This window comes from Perognathus longimembris, chromosome 3, assembly GCF_023159225.1.
Source record: "Perognathus longimembris pacificus isolate PPM17 chromosome 3, ASM2315922v1, whole genome shotgun sequence".
NCBI classification, from domain to species: Eukaryota; Metazoa; Chordata; class Mammalia; order Rodentia; family Heteromyidae; genus Perognathus; species Perognathus longimembris.
Genome location: NC_063163.1, coordinates 79,347,339 through 79,367,469, shown reverse-complemented (window position 1 = coordinate 79,367,469; position 20,131 = coordinate 79,347,339). Strand labels below are relative to the sequence as shown.

At 57.2% G+C, this 20,131-nt stretch overlaps 1 protein-coding gene across 1 annotated transcript in view; it reads left to right on the top strand.

Moving 5' to 3' along the window:
* The first annotated feature begins 4,427 nt into the window (after window positions 1-4,427).
* Sgsm1 (small G protein signaling modulator 1) overlaps window positions 4,428-20,131 on the top strand; it is a 44,752-nt gene continuing 29,048 nt past the window's right edge. Inside the window, exons 1-7 of the mRNA XM_048342756.1 lie at window positions 4,428-4,493; window positions 4,590-4,633; window positions 14,644-14,719; window positions 15,752-15,914; window positions 17,619-17,771; window positions 19,628-19,695; window positions 19,890-20,035. Of these exons, the coding sequence (XP_048198713.1) occupies window positions 4,475-4,493; window positions 4,590-4,633; window positions 14,644-14,719; window positions 15,752-15,914; window positions 17,619-17,771; window positions 19,628-19,695; window positions 19,890-20,035 (669 nt within the window). The 5' untranslated portion in view covers window positions 4,428-4,474. The remainder of the gene's footprint in view (window positions 4,494-4,589; window positions 4,634-14,643; window positions 14,720-15,751; window positions 15,915-17,618; window positions 17,772-19,627; window positions 19,696-19,889; window positions 20,036-20,131) is intronic.

The following is a 20,131-nucleotide window of genomic DNA, read 5'->3' as shown; positions in this document are numbered from 1 at the left end:
ACTCTGCTGCCTTGGTGTAGCTAGTGACAAACAGAATGTGAGCCTGATCCTTGGTAACAAGGAGAAGGCACATCACATACACATGCATACATGTGTGTGCACACACACCCACACACCCATGCACACACACTTTGGGTTGGGGCCAAAACCCAGCAGGCGCCCCACCTGGGTGCTTGCCTAGCCCTGTGTGTGGGAGTGGGGGTTGAGGGGGTGGGGAGCAGAGCCCTCTGCTGTGCAGAAGTAAAACATAAGGAGGGGCTGGGGATATAGCCTAGTGGCAAGAGTGCCTGCCTCGGATACACGAGGCCCTAGGTTCGATTCCCCAGCACCACATATACAGAAAACGGCCAGAAGCGGCGCTGTGGCTCAAGTGGCAGAGTGCTAGCCTTGAGCGGGAAGAAGCCAGGGACAGTGCTCAGGCCCTGAGTCCAAGGCCCAGGACTGGCAAAAAAAAAAAAAAAACAAAAACGTAAGATCTCCTCCATCTCCGGAATGTTCTTTTTCTGACTCCCTAGGGATCTATGAAGGGATATTCTGTAGCAACGCCCTCCCCACCTGTCCTCTTTAATTTTTTTTCTTTTTGTCAGCCATGGGGCTGGAACTTGGAGCCTGAACGCTGTCACTGAGCTCTTTTTGCTCAAGGCCAGTGCTCGACCACTTGGAGCCACAGTGCCACTTCCAGTTTTCTGGTGGTGAATTGGAGACAAGAGGCTCAGGCTGGCTCTGAACCGTGATCCTCAGATCTCAGCCTCCTGAGGAGCTAGATGGCAAGCATGAGCACCGGCGCCCAGCTGTCCTCCTCTTCTAATGGTAGTGCCGATGCTGTTGGGGTGGGTGGCTCTGGGGTTTGAACTCAGGGCCTGGCACTTGCTAGACAGGTGCGCTACTACTTGAGCCACGCATGCCACGCACGTGAAGCCCTTTTACTTTATTCGATTTTTTCCCAGTAGGGTCTTACATTTATACTCAGGCAGACCCAAGCTGTTATCCACCTGATCACCACCCCTGAGTAGCTGGGCTTACAGGAGTGTGCCACCATGCCCAGCTAGATGTTTTAATGTTTTTGAGGTTTTGTGGTTTTGTGGGTTTTTTGTTTGTTTGTTTGTTTTGGTATGACTGCAATCAGGTTTCCTTCTGCACTGGTTATAAATTCCTTTTCATTCAGTGGTTGTGGGAAGAGGCATTGGGGACAGAGGCCTCCCCTGCTCCACTGCGCGGCCGCCTCAGACCCCAGCAGAGGCTCAGCCCCTGGGCGGCATCGAGGTCCAGTCCCTGGGGAGGCCTGGGCAGATATCAGAGTACCTGCCCACCACAAGCAGACACAAAAAGACTGGAATCGGCCCCTGCCTCTCCCACAGACACACCCCAGTGCAAATGGCCTAAAGCTCACCAGTTAAAAGACAGAGGTACCTTCCTCCTAGCTACTCAGGAGGCTGAAATGTGAAGATCACAGTTCAAAACCAGCCTGGGCAGGGAAGTCCATAAGACTCTTACCTCCAGCCAACAGAAAACTGGAAGTAGCGCTGTGGCTCCAAGTGGTAGAGAACTACTTGAACAAAAGAGCTCAGGGACATTGCCGGGGTCCCAAGTTCAAGCTCCATGACTGACAAAAAACAAACACACAAATAAGAATAAATGGGGAGGCAGGAGGGGGGAATGAGGGAGGAGGTAACAAACAGTACAAGAAATGTATCCAATGACTAGCGTATGAAACTGTAACCTCTCTGTACATCACTCTGACAATAAGAAAAAAATAAAAGTATTCTGTTAAGGAGTAAAAAGAAAAATAAATAAATGACACAGGCTGGCCAGCTGGATAAAGAAGCAAGTCCTGTACTGCTGGCAGCCAGAGGCACCACTGCCCCTGCCCCAGCAAAGATGCGCTGGAGGAAGGCTGGGAAGCAGTCACGGGGAGCAGAAGGCAGGACCAAGCAACTGCTCCCATCTGAGGACACAGACGGCAAGGACGACGGCCACTGCGCGTCCACAGAGGGGACACTACCACAGAGGCACAACAAGCACAGAGAAGTCGGAGCCGGACATGGGCACATGTCCAGCTTGGAACAAACACCTGCAGACATGAAGGGGGGCCAGCCCGACACAGCGGCAGCGACAACTTCAGCACCCCACTCTCGCCAGCAGACATCAGAGGAACCACGCGCAACGGCTGCAGGGCGCTCATGGAACTTATACCAACGCACATCACATCTTAGGTCGTAAAGCAAGTTAGTTTTCTGTGTGTGATGGTCGGGGTACTACTGGGTGTGTGAGCTCAGGACTCTGAGCTTGCTAGGCAGGCCATCAACTATTACACTTAGATACTGCCTACAGCCCTTTTGGCTCTATTTCTGAGATAAGGTCTCCATGTTTCCCAACCCTACCTCTACTGCAACCCTCCTATGCATACTTTCTTGTGTAGCTGGGATGAAGGGGGATGCCATGGTGCCCAGCCAGACCTTTATGTTGAGATGTGGTCCCATGAACGTTTTGTTGTGGTGGTTGTTTGGCCTGGGCAGTCCTGAAAGTGCAGTCCTCATGGTCTTGTCTCCACATGGCTGGGATGACAGGCACCTCCCACGCATCCCGCTGCTGTCTGAGATGGGCTGGCTCTGAGATACGAGACCTGCCCCATGGCTGCCTGGAATAACTACAATCAGTGCTCAGCTTAGGCCACAAAGCAAACCTTTACGAATGCCAGAGATGTGAGACAATTTCTTGACCCAGATCACAAGGGAAGAAAAATGGATGCCCTTCCCCCTCCTTTTCCCCCTCTCCTGCTTCACCCTGTTGCTGATCCCTCATAGACAACCTGTCACTGTAACGACCATCATCACCATCCTACTCCTCATCACCCTTATCACCTTCATCACCATCACCATCCTCCTCCTCCTCACCTTCATCACCATCATTGCCACCATCACTATCATCATCCTTTTCCTCATCACCTTTATCACTGATAAACATCATTACCTCCATCACCATCATCATTGTCACCATCGCTATCATCACCATCCTCCTCCTCCTCCTCACCCTTATTACCTTCATCACAACATCACCATTGTCATGATCACCACCACCACTGTCAACATCATCATTGTCAATATTATCACCACCATCATCACCTTCATTATCATTGTCACCATCACCACTGTCAACATCATCACCATCCTCATCCTCACCTTCATCACCACCATCACCTTAATCACCCAACACCATCGTGCACTGTCATCATTCTAGGTCTGCGCAGGTGAGGGAGAACACAGGCTATCTGGTTTTCACACTTGGCTTTCCTCGTTCAGTGTGAAGATCTCCAGATTCATCTGCTTTTTCCCTGCAATGGCATGATTTCATTTTCCTTTATGGCTGCGTAATACTCCGTGGCAAATGCCTTACCATGTTTTCATTATCCATTCACCTGCCACCCAGCACCTCAGGTGATTCCACAGCTTGACTACCGGGAAGAGGGCCACAGTAAGCATATATGCAAGCACCTCATGTATGGATTTATCCTCCTTCGCGTATCTGTCTGGAGTATGGTGGCAGGCCATGAGGGAGGGGTGGGGGTTGAAACACAGCTTAATGAAACGTGCCAAACTCTGCAAAAGCAGGGAGGGAGGGGAGGGAGGGAGCTTGTTCAAAGCCCTCCCCTTCCCCCCCCATCCTCCTCCCACCCCCTCCCCTCACACTTCCTCCCTCCCAGAGCAGCTGCAGCCCCAGCTAGGCGGCCCGGGCCCGGGGCGGGGTGTGTGTGTGAGGGGGCGGGGGGTGTCCCTCCTGGACCGCAGAATCCCAGCCTAGCCCCATTCCTCAGATACTTCGTGATTTCGGTCCCAAATCAGGCGAAGAACCGGACGGACCCTGGCGGGTCAAACTGGCTGCACTTAACCAAAACGTTTAATGTTGCTACCTTACATCCACCCCCAGTGTTTAGGCCCAAGAGATTGAAGATGAACTCTGGGCGCCGGCGGCTCCGACCCGTCATTGCAGCTACTCGGCAGGGCCGAGATCTGGGGACTGCGGGCCCCAGCCACTCCGGGCTGGGCGGGAAAGTCCGTGAGACTGGGACCTCCGAAGAACCACCAGAAAGCCGGAAGTGGCGCGGTGGCTCGGGTAGTAGAAGGGAAATGGGGTCGCTGGGCCCCCAGGAGCGAGCACGCGGGGTTACAGCCCCCGTAACAGCCCTCCACCGGTCCCCGACGCCCTCCTCCGACGTCCATGCCCCCCTCCACCCGAGGGGAGGGAGGTGTGGGGCTGGGGCGGGGGGCAGGGGGGGTGGGGAGAAAAGGGACGCGTTTACAGGCGTCATCTAACGTCAGCGTCAGACCCCGCCCCTCCTGCGCGCCCAGGCCCCGCCCTCGACCAGGCCCCGCCCTCGCCCCGCCCCGCGCCCAGGCCCCGCCCCACACGGCCACAGCACGGCGAAGCCAGCCGGAGCCTCCAGCGCCGCGGGTAGGATTGACCGACGCCGGGCGCCATGGCAGCGGTGCCCGCGGGTAAGGCGGGGCGCGCGGGGCGTTGGGGGAACAGCGGGGCCCCCTCGGGCCCTTCGGCCCGCGCCGCTGACCCGCGCCGCCCCGCTCGTCCCCCAGAGGCCGAGACCCGCCAACGGCTGCTGCGCACCGTGAAGAAGGAGGTGGGTGCAGGCGGGGACTGGGCGGGGGCCGGGGCCGGGCGGCCTCGGGGTCACGACCCGCGACCTTGCGAGTCCCTGTGGAGGCGGGAAGAGCTTCGCGAGGCGGGGACGTGCGCGTGTCCAGGCGTGCTTTCGCCCGTGTGGTGCAGACATGTTTGCGCACATGAAAATACCCGCGCGCCTGGCTGGCACACGCGAGTGTGCCCGCGTGTGGCTCTGCGGGAGTCTGCGTGTGCGCTCCCCGGATGCATGCGTGGGGGCTGAGTGAGGCCGGGCGTGCACGTGCGCGCGCCTGTGCGCGCGCGTCCTCCCCCCCAACTGCGGTCCCCTTCACCCGAGCCCCGCATCCCGGCTGCCACGCCGACCCCATTTGCCCTCAGATCCAAACGGTCAGCGGGGCGTCCCTGCGGGCCTGGTCCCCGGCCTGCCTGGTGGGGGGGGGGAGGCGGTGCGGGAGTGCCGAGAGGAGCCCTCCCTCCCCGCGGGGCGCCGGTACCCTGCGCCCCAGTGAAGCCCTGCTGCTGCCCGGCCTCGGGGGAAGGGGGGGGGGCGTGGGTGTGTCTCGTGTGTGGCACATCCCATTTCGTGTAAAGAATCAGCTCCACCCCCTGCTGCTTTTGATGAGAGACAAACAAGACATAGGGGGTCTCTGGGAAAGGTCTGGAAGTTTCAGCTCAGCCTGTGAAGATAAAGCAGCCTCCAGACCCTTTCTCCAGCCAATCCCACAGATCCCCGGCCTTCTCCTGACCTAGGTTAGACACAGCTATGGCTTTGCTCATTTGCAGCCACTCCTCAGATGCATGTCAGGGCTGCTGTGACTGTGGCTTAAGGAAATGGTTGGTTGGTTCCTTTGAAAAGGCCGCAGCTGATGGAGCAGAGTCTGTAGGTACCTGGGAGAGCTCCAGCGCAGGCCCTGGACTCAGCTCTGCCACCAGCCCCCAGAGAGATGTATCCCACCCATCCCAGTGCCCCAGCTCTGGCCCTGGTTCATCAGCTCGTGTTCCTGGGCAGGCTGAGCAGGGGTGGATGCTTTGCCCCTGGCCACCCCAAGTCCAGGCCTGCACCCTCCCTGCTGGGGGGTATGGGCACAGTCAGCTTGGGGTTTACCTTGAACAATTCTGCCTGGCTCCTGGCCCAGATGAGCTCCTGACTGAGGAGCTGCTGGAGGGAGGGGGAGGTAGGCAGGTCTGTGGAACCCCAGATCTGAGATCAGAAGGCAAAACTCAGAAAGAGGCCAGTTGGTGGCTATTTCTAAACCCTGTATTTATTGAGGAAAAGAGGACCCATGCCTAAGAGCCGCCTCCCAGCCAAGGAGAGGCAGAGTGAGGTCTGGGGGACCCCAGAGTGAGGCTCTGTCCTGACCGCACCTGACACACAAGACTACCCTGCTTACACGGTGCCGCAACCCTAATATGAGTGATGTGACGTTGTGTCCAGTGTGCAGATGGCAATGTTGGGGCCCAGAGAGATCTGCAGGGGCAAGTCAGCACCTTTGAGCTCCCTCTTGGGCAGGGAGGCTCCTAAGAGCCTGTGTCATCCCTCCCCCTCCTTCCTGTCCCTCCTTCCTTGGAGATGGGTTGGGAAGGAAACCCTTCACCTAGAAATCCGAGCATCAGTTCAGCCTCCTCCTCCATCCCCTGACAGGGTTCAGAGGAGCCCTGGGCCTTCTGATACCATCCCAGCCTTCTTTCAGAGGGCAGCACTGCCAGCTTGATCATTGCAGTCATCTGGTGGCCAGATCAGTCCAGAGGGGCCCGAGGGACCCAGCAGCCTACAGGAGGCCTACAGGAGGGCCATCCACAGGAGGGCACTGGGCCATCCTGGAGGTGTTCACTGCTGGTGAAGTCCCACACAGGCCAGGCTCTGAACCCCAGGAAGTAGGCAGGCCTGCAGGAGGGGCAGAGCCCCACAGATTCTGGGTGACCAAGGAGGGTGCTTATGAGGGGCAGGGTGCAAGTGAGGTCTGCAGGGGCCAGCACTCCAAGAATGCAGGCAGGGCTGGGTGTGCATTTTGGTGGTAGCCTGCTTGCCTCTTATTCCCCAGGGTTCCATCCCCACTGTAAACACACACACACACACACACACACACACACACACACACACACACACAGTATAAAACCACAGAGGGAGAACTGAGAATGTGCAAGGCTCAGGAAGACTCCCCTGAATTTGAAGATTTGGGGTGACAGCATGCAAGGTGGGGCTGAGACAGCTGACAATCTGCAGGGAAGAAGCTGTGTGTAAAAGGCCCTATAACTGTGGTACACACCATCCTTCTTTTTCTTAAATACTCTTACATTTGACTTGGTCTCCATTGGTAGTGTGAGGGGTTTCGTGGTGATGGTTCCATTCACGCACACGCCCTCCTCCCTTGCTCCCCCTCCTTCCCACCCTCTTCCCGCCTTTCAGACTTCGAGTGGTGGGCTCCACTGATGTGTTTTCTTTACGGCTGAGAAGTACTCCATGATAAATATGTATGCCACACCTTATCCACTCACTAATGGCTGGGTGCCCCGGCTGGGACTGCAGTTTAGCCATCGTGAACAGTGTGGTGGTGAGGTTGGTGGTGCCCAGCCCTGTGGGAACTGCCCCATGTGCCTCTGGATCTGCCCAGTGGAGTGGTGCGGGGCCTGCAGCCTGTGGCAGCTCTGCTTAGGGACCATGTTTCATCTTCTGAGGGGCCTCCACACTGACTTCTATAGTGGCCGCATGTGTTGCCAGCCTCCCCACCAGCCATGCCCCCCCCCCGAGGGTATGGAAGTATCAGGGCAGAGAGGGGTGAGCCTGCCACCCAGGGGTGGTAGAGAAGGGGGCGGGGAGGCTGGAGTGGAGCTGCAGGTCAGAGGCCAACTCCCACCTCTGTCCCTACAGTGTGCGGCAGCCATTGCCCATGCAGTGTCTCCGTGCCTGTTGGCAGGAAACACCGCCAGTTTTGCCCAAGTGTCTCCAGGGCTGGGGTTTTGTGGCAGTGATGGTGGCTGTTTTCTGGTCCTCACTCGTGTGCCATCAGAGGAGAGCCGGTGGCAGGGTGGCCACCTTGATGGGGTCAGGACAGCACTGCCACCTCTTCCTGGGGCTTTGGTTGAGGGAGGAGAGAGGGTGGGACCAGCTTCCTGTTGCCATGGTGATAGCCATGAAAGGAGCCAGCCACGTGCTGCGCCTAGATAAACGGAAGCCAAGTGACTATCTTGTTTTCCTGCCTCCTCCGCTTCTGGACTTGGAGGCCTCTTTAATTGGAGGGGAGGGGAGGAAAGCAGGGGAAAGGGGGAGCAGATGAGACCCTGGAAAGAGCCCGGGAGAAGGCTGGTCCTGCCATGATGTCATCACAGAAGCCACATTTAGTGAGCCAGAGCTGGCAGGCAGAAAGGGGGGGGGGGTGTTGTGGGGCCCTTGTCACAGCAGCTGGCCAAGCCCAGTGGGAAGCAGGCGGAAACCCATGGTGTTGCCATGGCAACTCTGGTCCTCCAACCCAGTCTCCTGTTTTCTTGGTGGTTTTTTAGGAGGGGGGGGATTCTTTTGTTTTTTTTCTTTGACAAAGATTGTAGCCCCTGCAGGCCTCAGTCTTGCTGTCCATCCCCCTGTACTTCCCCTGTAGGGGGATTATAGGACTGTACCACCATACCTGGCTTATCTCAGTAATTGTTATAAAGGATGAGGGGCATGTTCACCGAGTTGCAGATAGCATACAGGCCACCCTACTTAACCTGAGTTTCAGATAAACAACAGAGAAATGTTTGGTTGGACTGGAAATCCACTCCAGGGGATATTTGCAATGTCTCTCCACATTTGGGGTCTCGGCAGCCAGGGTGGCTCCAGTGGGCCCCAGGAAGAGGCCTGGGGTGCTGTCCAGGGTCCTGAAGTGCACATCCACATCCACATTAGGAGACACCGTGGGGCCAGGACCAAAGCCTACAGGGGAATTTTTAGGCACAAGTCTTCAGTGCACCTGCCTGTGGATACCAGGCCAGGGACTATCCCCGGCTGTGGCCTGTCAGTGCTCAGACACTTTCTGGCTCAGACTTCCAGTGAAGGATGGGCTTCGGGCGCAGAAACCACCCAAGGGGATGGGCGTTGTGATGTTTTTGCCAGGGTTGGGCACGGTGGCCTCTGGATCCCAAGAGAGCTAGTGCTGTGCTGGGGCAGGGGTGGGCTCGAGGGGCCTGGCTCCTGCCCCCCCTCCCCTGCACTGCAGCCCCAGGTGCTCCTGGAAGCTAGGGACAGGGCTTCTGTGCCCTGGGCTTGGTGGTCTCGGCTGATGGGATGGGACAGAAGAGAGCTGCATCCAGCTGGGTACTCTCGCTCACACCTGTCATCCCAGTTACGCAGCAGGCTGAGATCTGAGAATCGTGGTTGGAGCCAGCCAGAGCAGGAAAGTCCATGAGACTATTATCTCACTTAAACACCAAAAGAAAAAAAAGAAGCCAGAAGTGGAGCTGTGACTTACATAGTAGAGTGCTATCCTTGAGCCCAAAAGCTCAGGGACAGTGCCCAGGCCCTGAGTTCAAACCCCAGGAGTGTCATTGAAAAAAGAAATGGAGGGCTGAATGGAGGGTTGGCACTTTGTGGGCCTCCTAGTAGGCCCCAGCTCTGAACCTTCCCTTCCTGCTTCCTAAGCAGATAAGCTGGCGGGCTCCATTCCACGAACTCCAGCTCACCCGACTTGGCCAACGCTACTTTCTGAGTGCCAAGTTGTCCCTGTTGTCTGCTCTGAATTTGCCAAGTCTCTGTTTAACACTTAATACAACTTGGAGCTGGTCCAGGCAGGGTGTGATCATAATCCCAGCTGCTAGAGAGGCAGAGGTTAGGAGGATCGTGGTTGGAGCCTGCCAGAGTTAGCTAGAGTTTCCATCTTAAAACCAAAGAGCCAAAGGGTGGAGACATGACTCAAGTGGTAGAGGACCTGCCTTAGCGAGCAGGAAGTCCTGAGTTCAAACTCTGGTGCTGCTGAAATAGAATTAAAAGGGTGGGGGAAAGGCCCAGTAATGGTGTTTGGGGAGCCCCCACTCCATCCAAGGAAAAGTAGGGCCTACCTGAAACCTTGAAGATTCAAAATAAATGTCTCAGCGGTGTCTACAGAGCCTTCCAGATAAACAACCTCATTTAATTCTTGAAGCACCGGCCTGGTGGATGAAACACTTTCTCTCATGGAGAAGGAAACTGAGGCACAGAGCCACAGACCTGCCCGAGTCTGTCTCAGTGCTGTAGTCAGCTCTGTTGGGGGGCGGGGTGTGAAGCTGAAGGCAGCCTTCCCCATGAGGGGCAGGTTGGACACACATCATGGAAGGATGCCAGGATGGTCCCCATGACTCTGCCCTGCTCCGGGCCGCAGGGGAGGGCAGAGCATGAGGACCTCATGCCCTAGATCACCACCTTCCTCATCTGGCGGGCCGGCGGGTTTGCAGGCAGGCGGCTGGGAAGAGTGCACAGCAGCCTGTAAACCATTAACTTGGGCCTCGTTGGCAGCTGGGTCAGAGCCAGCACCTTCCCTGAGGGCAGGTGGGGGGCGGGCAGGGAGGCACAGGAAGGATCTTTCCAACGCTCTGCTTCATTACCATCTGTCTCTGTGGCCTTGCCCAAGCCCACCCCAGTAGCACCAGCCTCCCTGGCCTTGCCTTCCCTATCCTGGACCCGCCCGTCATCCACACCACTGCTGATCCCTGCTCCGCCGGACGCTGGGAGACACAAGCCGTCCTGCAGCCCAAAGTCTAGAGGGGAGGGACCAACAATGGAGGAGAAAATGCTAGGAGGAAAGAGAAGGTGGCCTTCAGGGTGGACTTCTTCGAGGAGGTGTCCCTTCTTGACCCTGCCATAGCCTCCTGATGCTGCCTGCAGGTCTGGGAATGGCAGAGCAAAGGCACTGAGGCAGGAAGCGCTGGCAGCATTTGGGAAAGCAAGCAGGCAGGGATGTGGAGGAGACAGCTGAGGAGAGGTGGTCCCCTGTGACCTGCAGGCCCACTAGATGTCCCCTGGGAAGGTGATGGGGGGGACTGAGCTGTGCCCCCCCCCCCAGGTGAGTCCTCCCTCCACCTCAGGCCCTCTGCTCCTCACGCTTGGAGTTCAGAGGAGCTCATTCAGAAGGCAGCTCTTAAAAGGAGGGGTGGTAAGGGACAAGGCCCACACCTGCCATCCTCATTCCTCCAGGATCACGGGTCACTGCTGTCCAGGGCAGAAAAATCTTAGACAACTCCATCTCCAATGAGCCAGCAAACATTCAGATTGGAGCCATGGCTCCAGTGGTAGGGCACAGCCAGGAGCAAGAAAGCTTCCTGGATCCACTGTCAGCATCCATCTGCACTTGGGAGGTGGCTGGTGACATGGGGGGGGGGGGGGGGCTGTCTCTCACTACCACCCCCTGCTGGTGACACAGGAGTGCTGCGGGGCGGGGCTCTCACTATCACCCCCTAGTAACCATGACTTTCTCCTGGCTCTGTGGCTCCGCCTTCACAGAGCTGGGTGGAATTGAGTCTGCTAAGTGGCAGGGGTTTGAAGTAGGATGTTTCTGTTTTGGGCACCGTTCTCAGGGCATGTTTAGGTGTGCTGGGAGGGGGGTTGGGGATTGGTGGCCCAGGGTAGGGGTGGGCTGTAGGTGCTGCTGGACCCGGCTCTGCGAGCAGATCATCAGAGGGCCCGGGGAGAAGGTGAATCTGCTTTCTGGTGCTGGGGTCCCCACAGGGCTCCTCACCTGAGCCACGCCTCAAGCTCCTTTTGGGATGGTTATTTTGCTTTGTGCCCAGGCCTGGGCTGGGCTGGGCTGCAACTCCTGTGAGATGACAGGTGCGAACCACCACACCCAGCCACTGGTGAAGGGAAGCTCCCAAACGTCCAGCCCCCAGGCTGGACTCAAACTACCATCTTTTCAATCTCTGCTTCTGCTTCCCAAGTAGCTGGGATTACAGGCCTGAGCCACTACATGCATATTTATTTTTAAAAAATGCCTCAGGCATCAGGATGAAGTTGATGGTAGTCTCTTAGTATGGTGGGGGCTGCTTCCAGAGGCCCCCCAGGTGCTAAATCCACTTGTGCTTAGCCACCTGTATCAAAGGCATGTTTACACACAACTTCCCTGTAAGCCATCGCTGTCTCCAGACACCTCAGTCACGCGCCTGGTCCCAGGAGGTGCTGTTTCAATAGTTGTAAAGTGTTGCTTAGGAAACCAGGATGAGGAAAAAAAAAACCAACCTCCACATTTCTGCAATTTTGGATCTGTGGTTGCTTGACTCTGGAGAAGCAAGCATTGGGCTTGGGGGCACCTGTGAGGCAGGAAGCGATGTCCTGCTCTCCCCCATGGGTAAGCCCTGGCTCCTGCAGGTCAGAGCTGAGGTGGGTGTTCCTGCCTGTGCAGTAGGAGCCTGGTGTGGGGGCTCTAGGGGGTGTGCAAGCAGCTGGCAGGGCAGGGCTGTCCCTCTCCTCTCCCACTCTCCTTCCTCCAGGTCTGCTTCTGTCTGTGCTCAGGATCTTCCTGAAATCCTCCTGCCCAGCCCAGGGCTCCATCTGCCAGGAGTCCAGAGCAAGTTAGATGGCGAAAGGCCACCAGCCCTCTCCACATAGCACTCTCCCCTGCTCCTGGAGCTTGTGCTGGTCCCCTCCCTAAGCTCCAGGGGTGGAGGGCATGGTCCTCTCTTTTTCAGAGTCAGGGGAAACTGAGGCAAGAAACCCTGTTTCCCAGCTTGAACTAGCACCCCCTTCAGCACCCCCCCACCCCCACCCTTCCCTAACCACTCAGGTTATCTGTTCCCTGGCTCCAAGAACTGCCTTGCTTGCCCTCCTGCAAGTCCTGAAAGTCCGAGTTCCAGTTCACTGGATGTGCCAGAGCGAAGACACTGGGGCTCTGGGGTGTCAGACTGCAAAGGGGGAGCAGAGGGGCAGCGTCCACACCCTGTCTCCACCTCACACACCAGTGGCTACGGGAGTGGGGAGCTTTCCTTCCTCTTCCCCTCTCCATGCCCCACAAAGCCCGCCCCCCCCCCCCCGGCATCTACCGGGCTCCTCTACCAGTCCCTTAGAGATGGGGAGTCTGGGCACCCCAGGGCTCCATCCCTGAGCTGGGCACTGGCTCAGCACTTAGTCATCCCCTTGTCATCCTGCTCCGCCCAGCAAGTGCCCACTACCCAGGAGCGACGTGGGAGGGTGGTGCAGGACTCAGCAGCCACCGTGGGCCCCCAGGGTGAGTCTTCAACCAAGAACCCCTGTGGCCCAGCTCAGCCCAGTCTGTTCACCCTTAAAAAAAACGATTTTTAAAAGTTTAAACACAAAAACAGAGTCAAGTGGCTCACACCTGTCATCCCAGCTACTCAGGACACAGGTCTGAGGAGTAAGGTTTGAAGCCAGCCTAGGCGAGAAAACCCCATGGGACTCTTACCTCCATTAAATTAACCAGCAAGAAGCTGGAAGTGGAGCTGTGGCCCAAGTGTTAGAGCACCAGCCTTGAGCTTAAAAAAAAGCCAAGCAAAAGTTCAAGGCCCTGAGTTCAAGCTAGTACCAGCACATAAAAACAAAGCGAGGGGACTGTGGGGCCTGGGCTCGGTGACTGGGTCTCAGGAGGTAAGAACCTGGTTAAGTCTGCATGTGACACCGTCAGCTGGGACTTTCTTTGTGTTCTGGAAACGTACTTTGAAAAATGCTTCCTTGGCTGGGAATATGGCCTAATGGCAAGAGTGCTTGCCTCCTACACATGAAGCTCTCGATTCGATTCCCCAGCACCACATATATGGAAAACGGCCAGAAGGGGCGCTGTGGCTCAGGTGGCAGAGTGCTAGCCTTGAGCAGGAAGAAGCCAGGGATGGTGCTCAGGCCCTGAGTCCAAGGCCCAGGACTGGCCAAAAACAAACAAACAAAAAAAAAAAACAAAAAAAAACCGCTTCCTTCTCCGTGTGCATTGTCAGATGTGCCTGGCTGCGCCTGGCTGCCTTCCGTTGGGCCTGGAGGGCCTGTGCCAAACCCTGAAAGGCCTGCCATGCCACCTCCCCTGGCCAGGCCTGGTCTGCACCAGAGCCAGCAGGAAGCCAGGGCAGGAGGGTGAGGATGGGCATGTGGCGCCCTGAGCCCACCCGGGCAGGCGCAGAGTTCTCTTTGCCGTTGGTCTCATCCCTGCTTGTGACTGGGGGCCCGCAGTGTTCTTGGCACTGCCGGGAGGCATCTGATCAGGGGGTCAGTCCAGCCAGGTTAGAGAGACAAGAGCTCCCTGTGGGGTCCCGGGTACAGACAGGTGGCAGGCATGTAGAGGGGGAAAGCCAGGGCCTGGCATCCCAGCCAACCCACTCCCTCCAGACATTATGGGCCACTGCCCCAGGACCACATCCACCAGGAAAGCTGGACTATCCACTCAACAGGCCTGGTGATTCTGAGGCTTGAACTCAGGGCCTGGGCGCTGTCCCTGAGTTCTTTTGCTCAAGGCTAGCAGTCCACTACTTTGAGCTACTGCTCCACTTCTGGCTTTTTGGAGGTTAATTGGAGATAAGGATCTCATAGATTTTCTTGCCTGGGCTGGCTTTGAACTGTGATCCTCAGATCTTAGCCTCCTGAGAAGTTGGGATTGCAGGCATGATTGGATTCTGCCTTGTGGACTCAGTAGGAGCTGACACTGTTGGAGGAGTGAAGGCTCTGTCCCTCATCGTAGCTGCTCCCTTGGGCTTGGACTCAGCCCTATCCTGTGGGCCCTGCTTCCCAGCCTCTAGTTAGGCAGGTGCTGGCCGGAAAGTGCTCCCTACCCAGCCAGGTAGCTCCTCCAGATGAGGAGGAGGAGGACTCCGCCCCACAGGACTGATGTTCTGAAAGGGGGACACCTGCAGAGTGAGGCTGCTGAATCCCTCGGAGAGGAATGGGGGCCTCAGGGGCTGCGGTCAGGGGCCACTCAGATGTCCTCTGGGAGATGCCCCAACCCCCGGAAGAAAGGCCCTGAATAAGGAGGAAACCCTCCAGCAGCCTGTGGCTCCATGTGCCCTGGGGTGTGGCTCCTCCACAGTCAGCAACCCGTGCCACACCTGTCACCCCCCCACCTCTGTGCCCCACAGGTGAAGCAGATCATGGAGGAGGCCGTCACCCGCAAGTTCGTGCACCAAGACAGCAGCCACATCTCCTCCTTCTGTGGTGAGCCCCTCCCCCTGCGGGGCCCCCGCCCCAGAAAATACATCCACCCCACCCCACCCCACCCCAGCTCTGCCCGCAGTGCTGCTGGGTGCCCGGGACCTGGTGGGGTGGGAGATGGGGGTGGTGGGGACCTGGAAGCCAGAGGAGCCTGCGTGGCCCAGGCGACATGACTCAGGGTGTGACTCGTGCTCCACTCCCCAGCCAGGATGAACCAGGCTGCCGGCTGTGCCTGCTCCCAGTCGACGGGGCCCAGCCTGGCTCGGCCCAAGCTGTCCACAGCGTGACTCGGTCTTGTTTAGTCATTGGGGTGGCTCGTGAGGATGGCTACATGCACGCACACACCTGTATGTGCACATACATCTGCACAGTACACACATATACAACCACACACATGCATACACACACACACACACACACACACACACACACACACACACACACACACGCCAGTGCCCTTGGCTTCCAGCAGAGGCTGAGCAAGGCCTGAGCAAGGTGAGCTCGAATCCCACCTCTGCCACTTCCTTATTGGGTGACATAGGTCTCAGCCGCCTTGTGGAGCAGGGATTGCAGGTGTGAGCTCTGGTGTCCAGCTGGCTTGGTCACCTGCTCGCTGGGTGGCCTGGCGTGATTCACTTGGCCCTCCGGAGCCCCAGCATTTGCACCAGAGCAGCAGAGACGGTTTTGTTTGTCCCAGGTCGCAGCAGCCCTGGCACCCCAGCAGCGATGGGTGGCACTGACGAGGGTCGTGAGGCTTTTATCCAGCTACCCACACCCCCCATCCTCCTCCCCTCCCCCTAATGGCCACAAAGCACCCACTGCGTGCGGCTCTGCTGAGGACATGCCAGGAACATTTTCATTTCTCGGCAGCTAAACTCCATTCAGACACGTCCTTCCCTGTTCCAGATGAGGAAACAGGCACACGGGGAGGTCACTCCCCACAGGTGCCCAGCAGCCATGGGCTGAGTGTGGTCGTTGTGCACCATGGAGGGCCAGGGAGCATGGCCAGGCTGGCTGACCACCGCATCCCCACAGCCGCGGTGGAGGCCTGCGTTCTGCATGGGCTGCGGCGGCGGGCTGCCGGCTTCCTGCGCAGCAACAAGATTGCAGCCCTCTTCATGAAGGTGGGGAAGAGCTTCCCACCGGCTGAGGAGCTGAGCCACAAGGTCCAGGACCTGGAGCAGCTGATTGAGAGCACGTAAGTGCAGAGCTGCGGGGGAGGGGGGGCACCGGGGGGCACCCCCGCAGAGCCGCTGGGGCAGTCCACACCCCTCAGGCCCAGCCGGAGCCCATGTCTCCCTACGCTCTCCCTACCTTCCTCCCAAAAGCACTAGCTCCTCTTCCATCTCAGGACCTTTGCATTTCTGAACCATGTGTGGTGCATACTGCCTTAATCTTCCATAGCTACTCTGTTCAGACTCCCTCACTCTGTAAATCCCAGCCTTTCACCCACCTCCCCTCCCACATCCTGGCTTAGCTCCTTCCTTCTTGCTATAGCCATCTGTAATTAGCACTCTACGGTCTCCCGATGAGCACCCTGGAACAGGCAGCCACATCTGGGCCTTGCTCTCCAATGCCCCAGCATCTGGGCCAGTGTTTCCCACCTCGGTTCATGCCAGGAGACAGTGGTGGAGCCATGAGACCCAGCTGGGAGCCACAACACCCTGTTCCACGTGCCAGGTGGCCACAGTCTGTCCACACTACAGCAGCCTCAGTGGCTGGGGGGTGTGGAGCAGTCAGAGGCAGGTGTGGCCTGGTCACTCACACCTGTCACCAGGGCCAGCCTCTGGCGCCCTGAGCGCAAAGCCAAACCCTCAACCTGGAGTCTGGCAGGGAGATAAGGAAGGTGGAAGATCTAGGCAGTGCTTGTGGCTCCCAGAGGACTGCTGGAAATGATTCTGCAGTGGGGACTGAGAGAGTACATGGATTAATTGGTCATGCCTGCCATAGGCAAGGGAATGGAAGAGATGAGCTTGCTCCTTCTTCATGAACTCCCCATTTCCTTTACAAAACCCCAGAGGCAGTCAGTCAATTTAGAAGGACAACAGATTTCCTGGCTCATGGCTTTAGAAGCTGCAGTCCCCATCATTTGCTGCTTTTCACCTGAGTCCCACAGTCCACCCCAGGCAGGGATGTAAGCATAAAGGAGGGCGGGACCTGTGTCCCACAGCCCCCGGGAGCCCCCCATGCCCAAAGCCCCCCACTGAGCCCCTCTGCACCACTCTGAACACACCCACCATCACCCATCCCATCAGAGCACCAGTCTCATAAGGCCCCGCTTGACTTCTGCTTGTCCCGCCTGCCCAGGGCCTGGCCCGCAAGGCAGGGTGGGAAGAGTTGGAGGCTGTCCTGGCCTCTCCCCCTTGGGTAACTCCACAGCCCATCCACTAAAGGCTCAGTGTTCGCAGATAACTCCTGAAATGGTGGAGCCCCATCTTCAGGCCTGGGGAGCCCAGGGAGAGAGGGAGGGAAGGAAGAAAGAGAGGAAAGGAGAGGAGGTAAAGGGGAGGGGGGGTGTAAATCAATGGTAAACCAAAGTATCTGTTTCACTGCATTTCTATTTTCACATCCACCAGGTCTCTCTCTCTCTCTCTCTCTCTCTCTCTCTCTCTCTCTCTCTCTCTTTCTATTTTTGGATTGGCTCTCATTGTGTAGCCTGCGCTCGCACTCACAGTCCTGCCTCCACCTCCTGAGTGCTGGGATTGCAGGCATGTGTTACCATGCCCAGCTTATTGTTTTTCAACCCTTGGCTGACTTGTAGGAGCCCTGAGGGCTCCTGGTGATGAGACGCTGTTCTTTCCCTGCTCGGAGCGAGTGTCCATCTGTCCATCTGCATGCTGGCCCTGTGAGATCCCCACTCCCGAATCTCTCTTCTCTCTCCATGCTTTCACCCATCTCGAAGGCGAACACAGATCCAGGGCCTGCAGGAGAATGTGCGGAAGCTGCCGAAGATGCCCAACCTGTCCCCACTGGCCATCAAGCACCTGTGGATCCGCACCGCCTTGTTTGAGAAGGTTCTGGACAAAATTGTTCATTATCTGGTGGAAAACAGCAGGTGAGGGACAGACAGACACCTGAGTATGTCCTGCCTCCACCCACTGGCCATTCTGGGTATTGCAGAATTGTGAGCAACACTGCTTAGGTTTAAAGGCCATTGAACAAAAGCCACCTGGGTGTTAGATGCTGAACTAGGCTGGGTCAGAGTCGAGAGGCAGCACCGGGGCTTCCCGGCAGGCAGGGCATGGGGCTTCCTGCCATTAACCCACTATGGTCCTGGGAAAGTGGCCCTGCCTCCTTGCTGTCTCTCTTGGTAGATGGCACCAAGGAGAAAGGGGAGGAGCTGGGATTTGAACTCAGGGCCTCATACCTGCTAGACACATGCTTTACAGTTTGAGCCACACCACTGCTCTTTGTGCCAGGCTTCCATCCTCCTACTTGATGACTCCCGAGTTGCTGGCATGACAGGCGTGAGCCACCGCACTCAGCAGCACCATCTGCTGTTTTCTAAGAATCTCCAAGGCTTGTTTTGGGGTTTTGTGTGTGCCAGTCCTGAGACTTGAATTCAGGGCCCGGGCACTGTCCCTGAGCTTCTTTTGCTCAAGGCTAGTGTTCTACCACTTGAGCCACAGCCCAACTTCCGGTTTTTCTGAGTAGTTTATTGGAGATAAAAATCTCATGGATGGGCTGGGAGTATGGCCTAATGGCAAGAGCGCTTGCCTCCTACACATGAAGCTCTCGGTTCGATTCCCCAGCACTACATATATGGAAAACGGCCAGAAGGGGCGCTGTGGCTCAGGTGGCAGAGTGCTAGCCTTGAGTGGGAAGAAGCCAGGGACAGGGACAGTGCTCAGGCCCTGAGTCCAAGGCCCAGGACTGGCCAAAAAAAAAAAAAAAAAAAAAATCTCATGGATTTTCCCTTCTGGGCTGGCTTCAAACTGCAATCTTCGGATCTGAGTCTTCTGAGTAGCTGGGATGACAGGCGTGAGCCACCAGCACCCAGCTCCAAGGCTTTTACGATCACCTAACTGCTGGTTTGGGAGTGGAAACTGAGTGCTGGCAAACTGGGATGGGTCTTGAATTATTATCTTTGCACTTAACTCCAAATGTATAAACTTTATATATGGACCGAGTTCTGGAGTAGATTAGTTCTGGCACAGCCAATATTCTCTGAATTCTACCATTCTTCCCATTTTACAACTAGAACACTGAAGCTCAGAGAGGGGATCAACTTGCCTAGGGACACACAGCACAATGGAGGGAAGCCAAACTTACCTCCTCCCCAGTCTGCCAAGCTAGGCAGACAGAACGCCGTCTGCCCACTGTGTGTCCTCCAGCAAGTCACTCTCCCTCTCCGGGCCTGGTGTCCCTAGGAGATCAGAGCAACTGTTTTGAACCTCTGTGCGTCTTTGGACTACATGAGTTCTCTAGGAACTAGAAACCATCACAACATGGCTTACACAAACAGCCCCCAAAACATGCAGCATGGACATCCCATAGGTACTGTCACATGGTGTTTTGCAGGACCAGACTTCATAGATTTTTTAAAATATTGTTGGCATCGCAGGACAGCATTATTGATGTGCAGGGCAGGAGAGGGTGTCAGCTCATCTTTGCACATCCAGTGCAGCTAAGCAGTACTGTGTTGCCTTGGTGACGGAAGCCCCTCCCTGCCCCCTTCCCAGCATTGAGAAGTCAAGATGGAGTCAGCCTGCCTCTCCACGCAGCTGGCTGCTCCTTATACTGTCACTCTCATCATGGCCGTTAGGCAGGTGCAGGCCCAAGGCCGTGCTCCAAGTGGCCCATGTGCCTCCTGGCAGGTGACTGGCCCAGGCTTCATCAGCGCTGGGGACATGTGGGGACATGTGTGCCCTGCAGGCCCCATGCACACATCCCCTCTTTCCCTTCCTGCAGCAAGTACTATGAGAAGGAAGCCCTGCTGATGGACCCCGTGGACGGCCCTATCCTAGCTTCCCTGCTGGGTAAGTGGCTGGGGCTCTGGCCTGGGGAGTGTCCCCTGGGGCCCCTCTCACTCCTGCCCAACCCACTGGAGCCTATCTACCAGCCATCCCTGGTTCTGGGTCTTGTTCTGTTCTCTTCCCCGGACTGGGGAGGGCAGTGAGCTAGGCAGGCAGGCGTCCATGGTCTGCAAGTTCCCAGCTGGTGTGCTCCACAGTGGGGCCCTGTGCCCTGGAGTACACCAGGATGAAGACCGCCGACCACTTCTGGACGGACCCTTCAGCTGATGAGCTGGTCCAGCGACATCGCATCCACAGCTCACACCTGCGCCAGGACTCACCCACCAAGCGGCCGGCCCTCTGCGTGAGCACTGGGCAGCAGGGCCCCTGGGTGGGGAGCAGGGCCCACGGCGGGCAGCAGGGCACTAAGCAGCGGGGCTGGCCCCCCACCCCTGCCCAA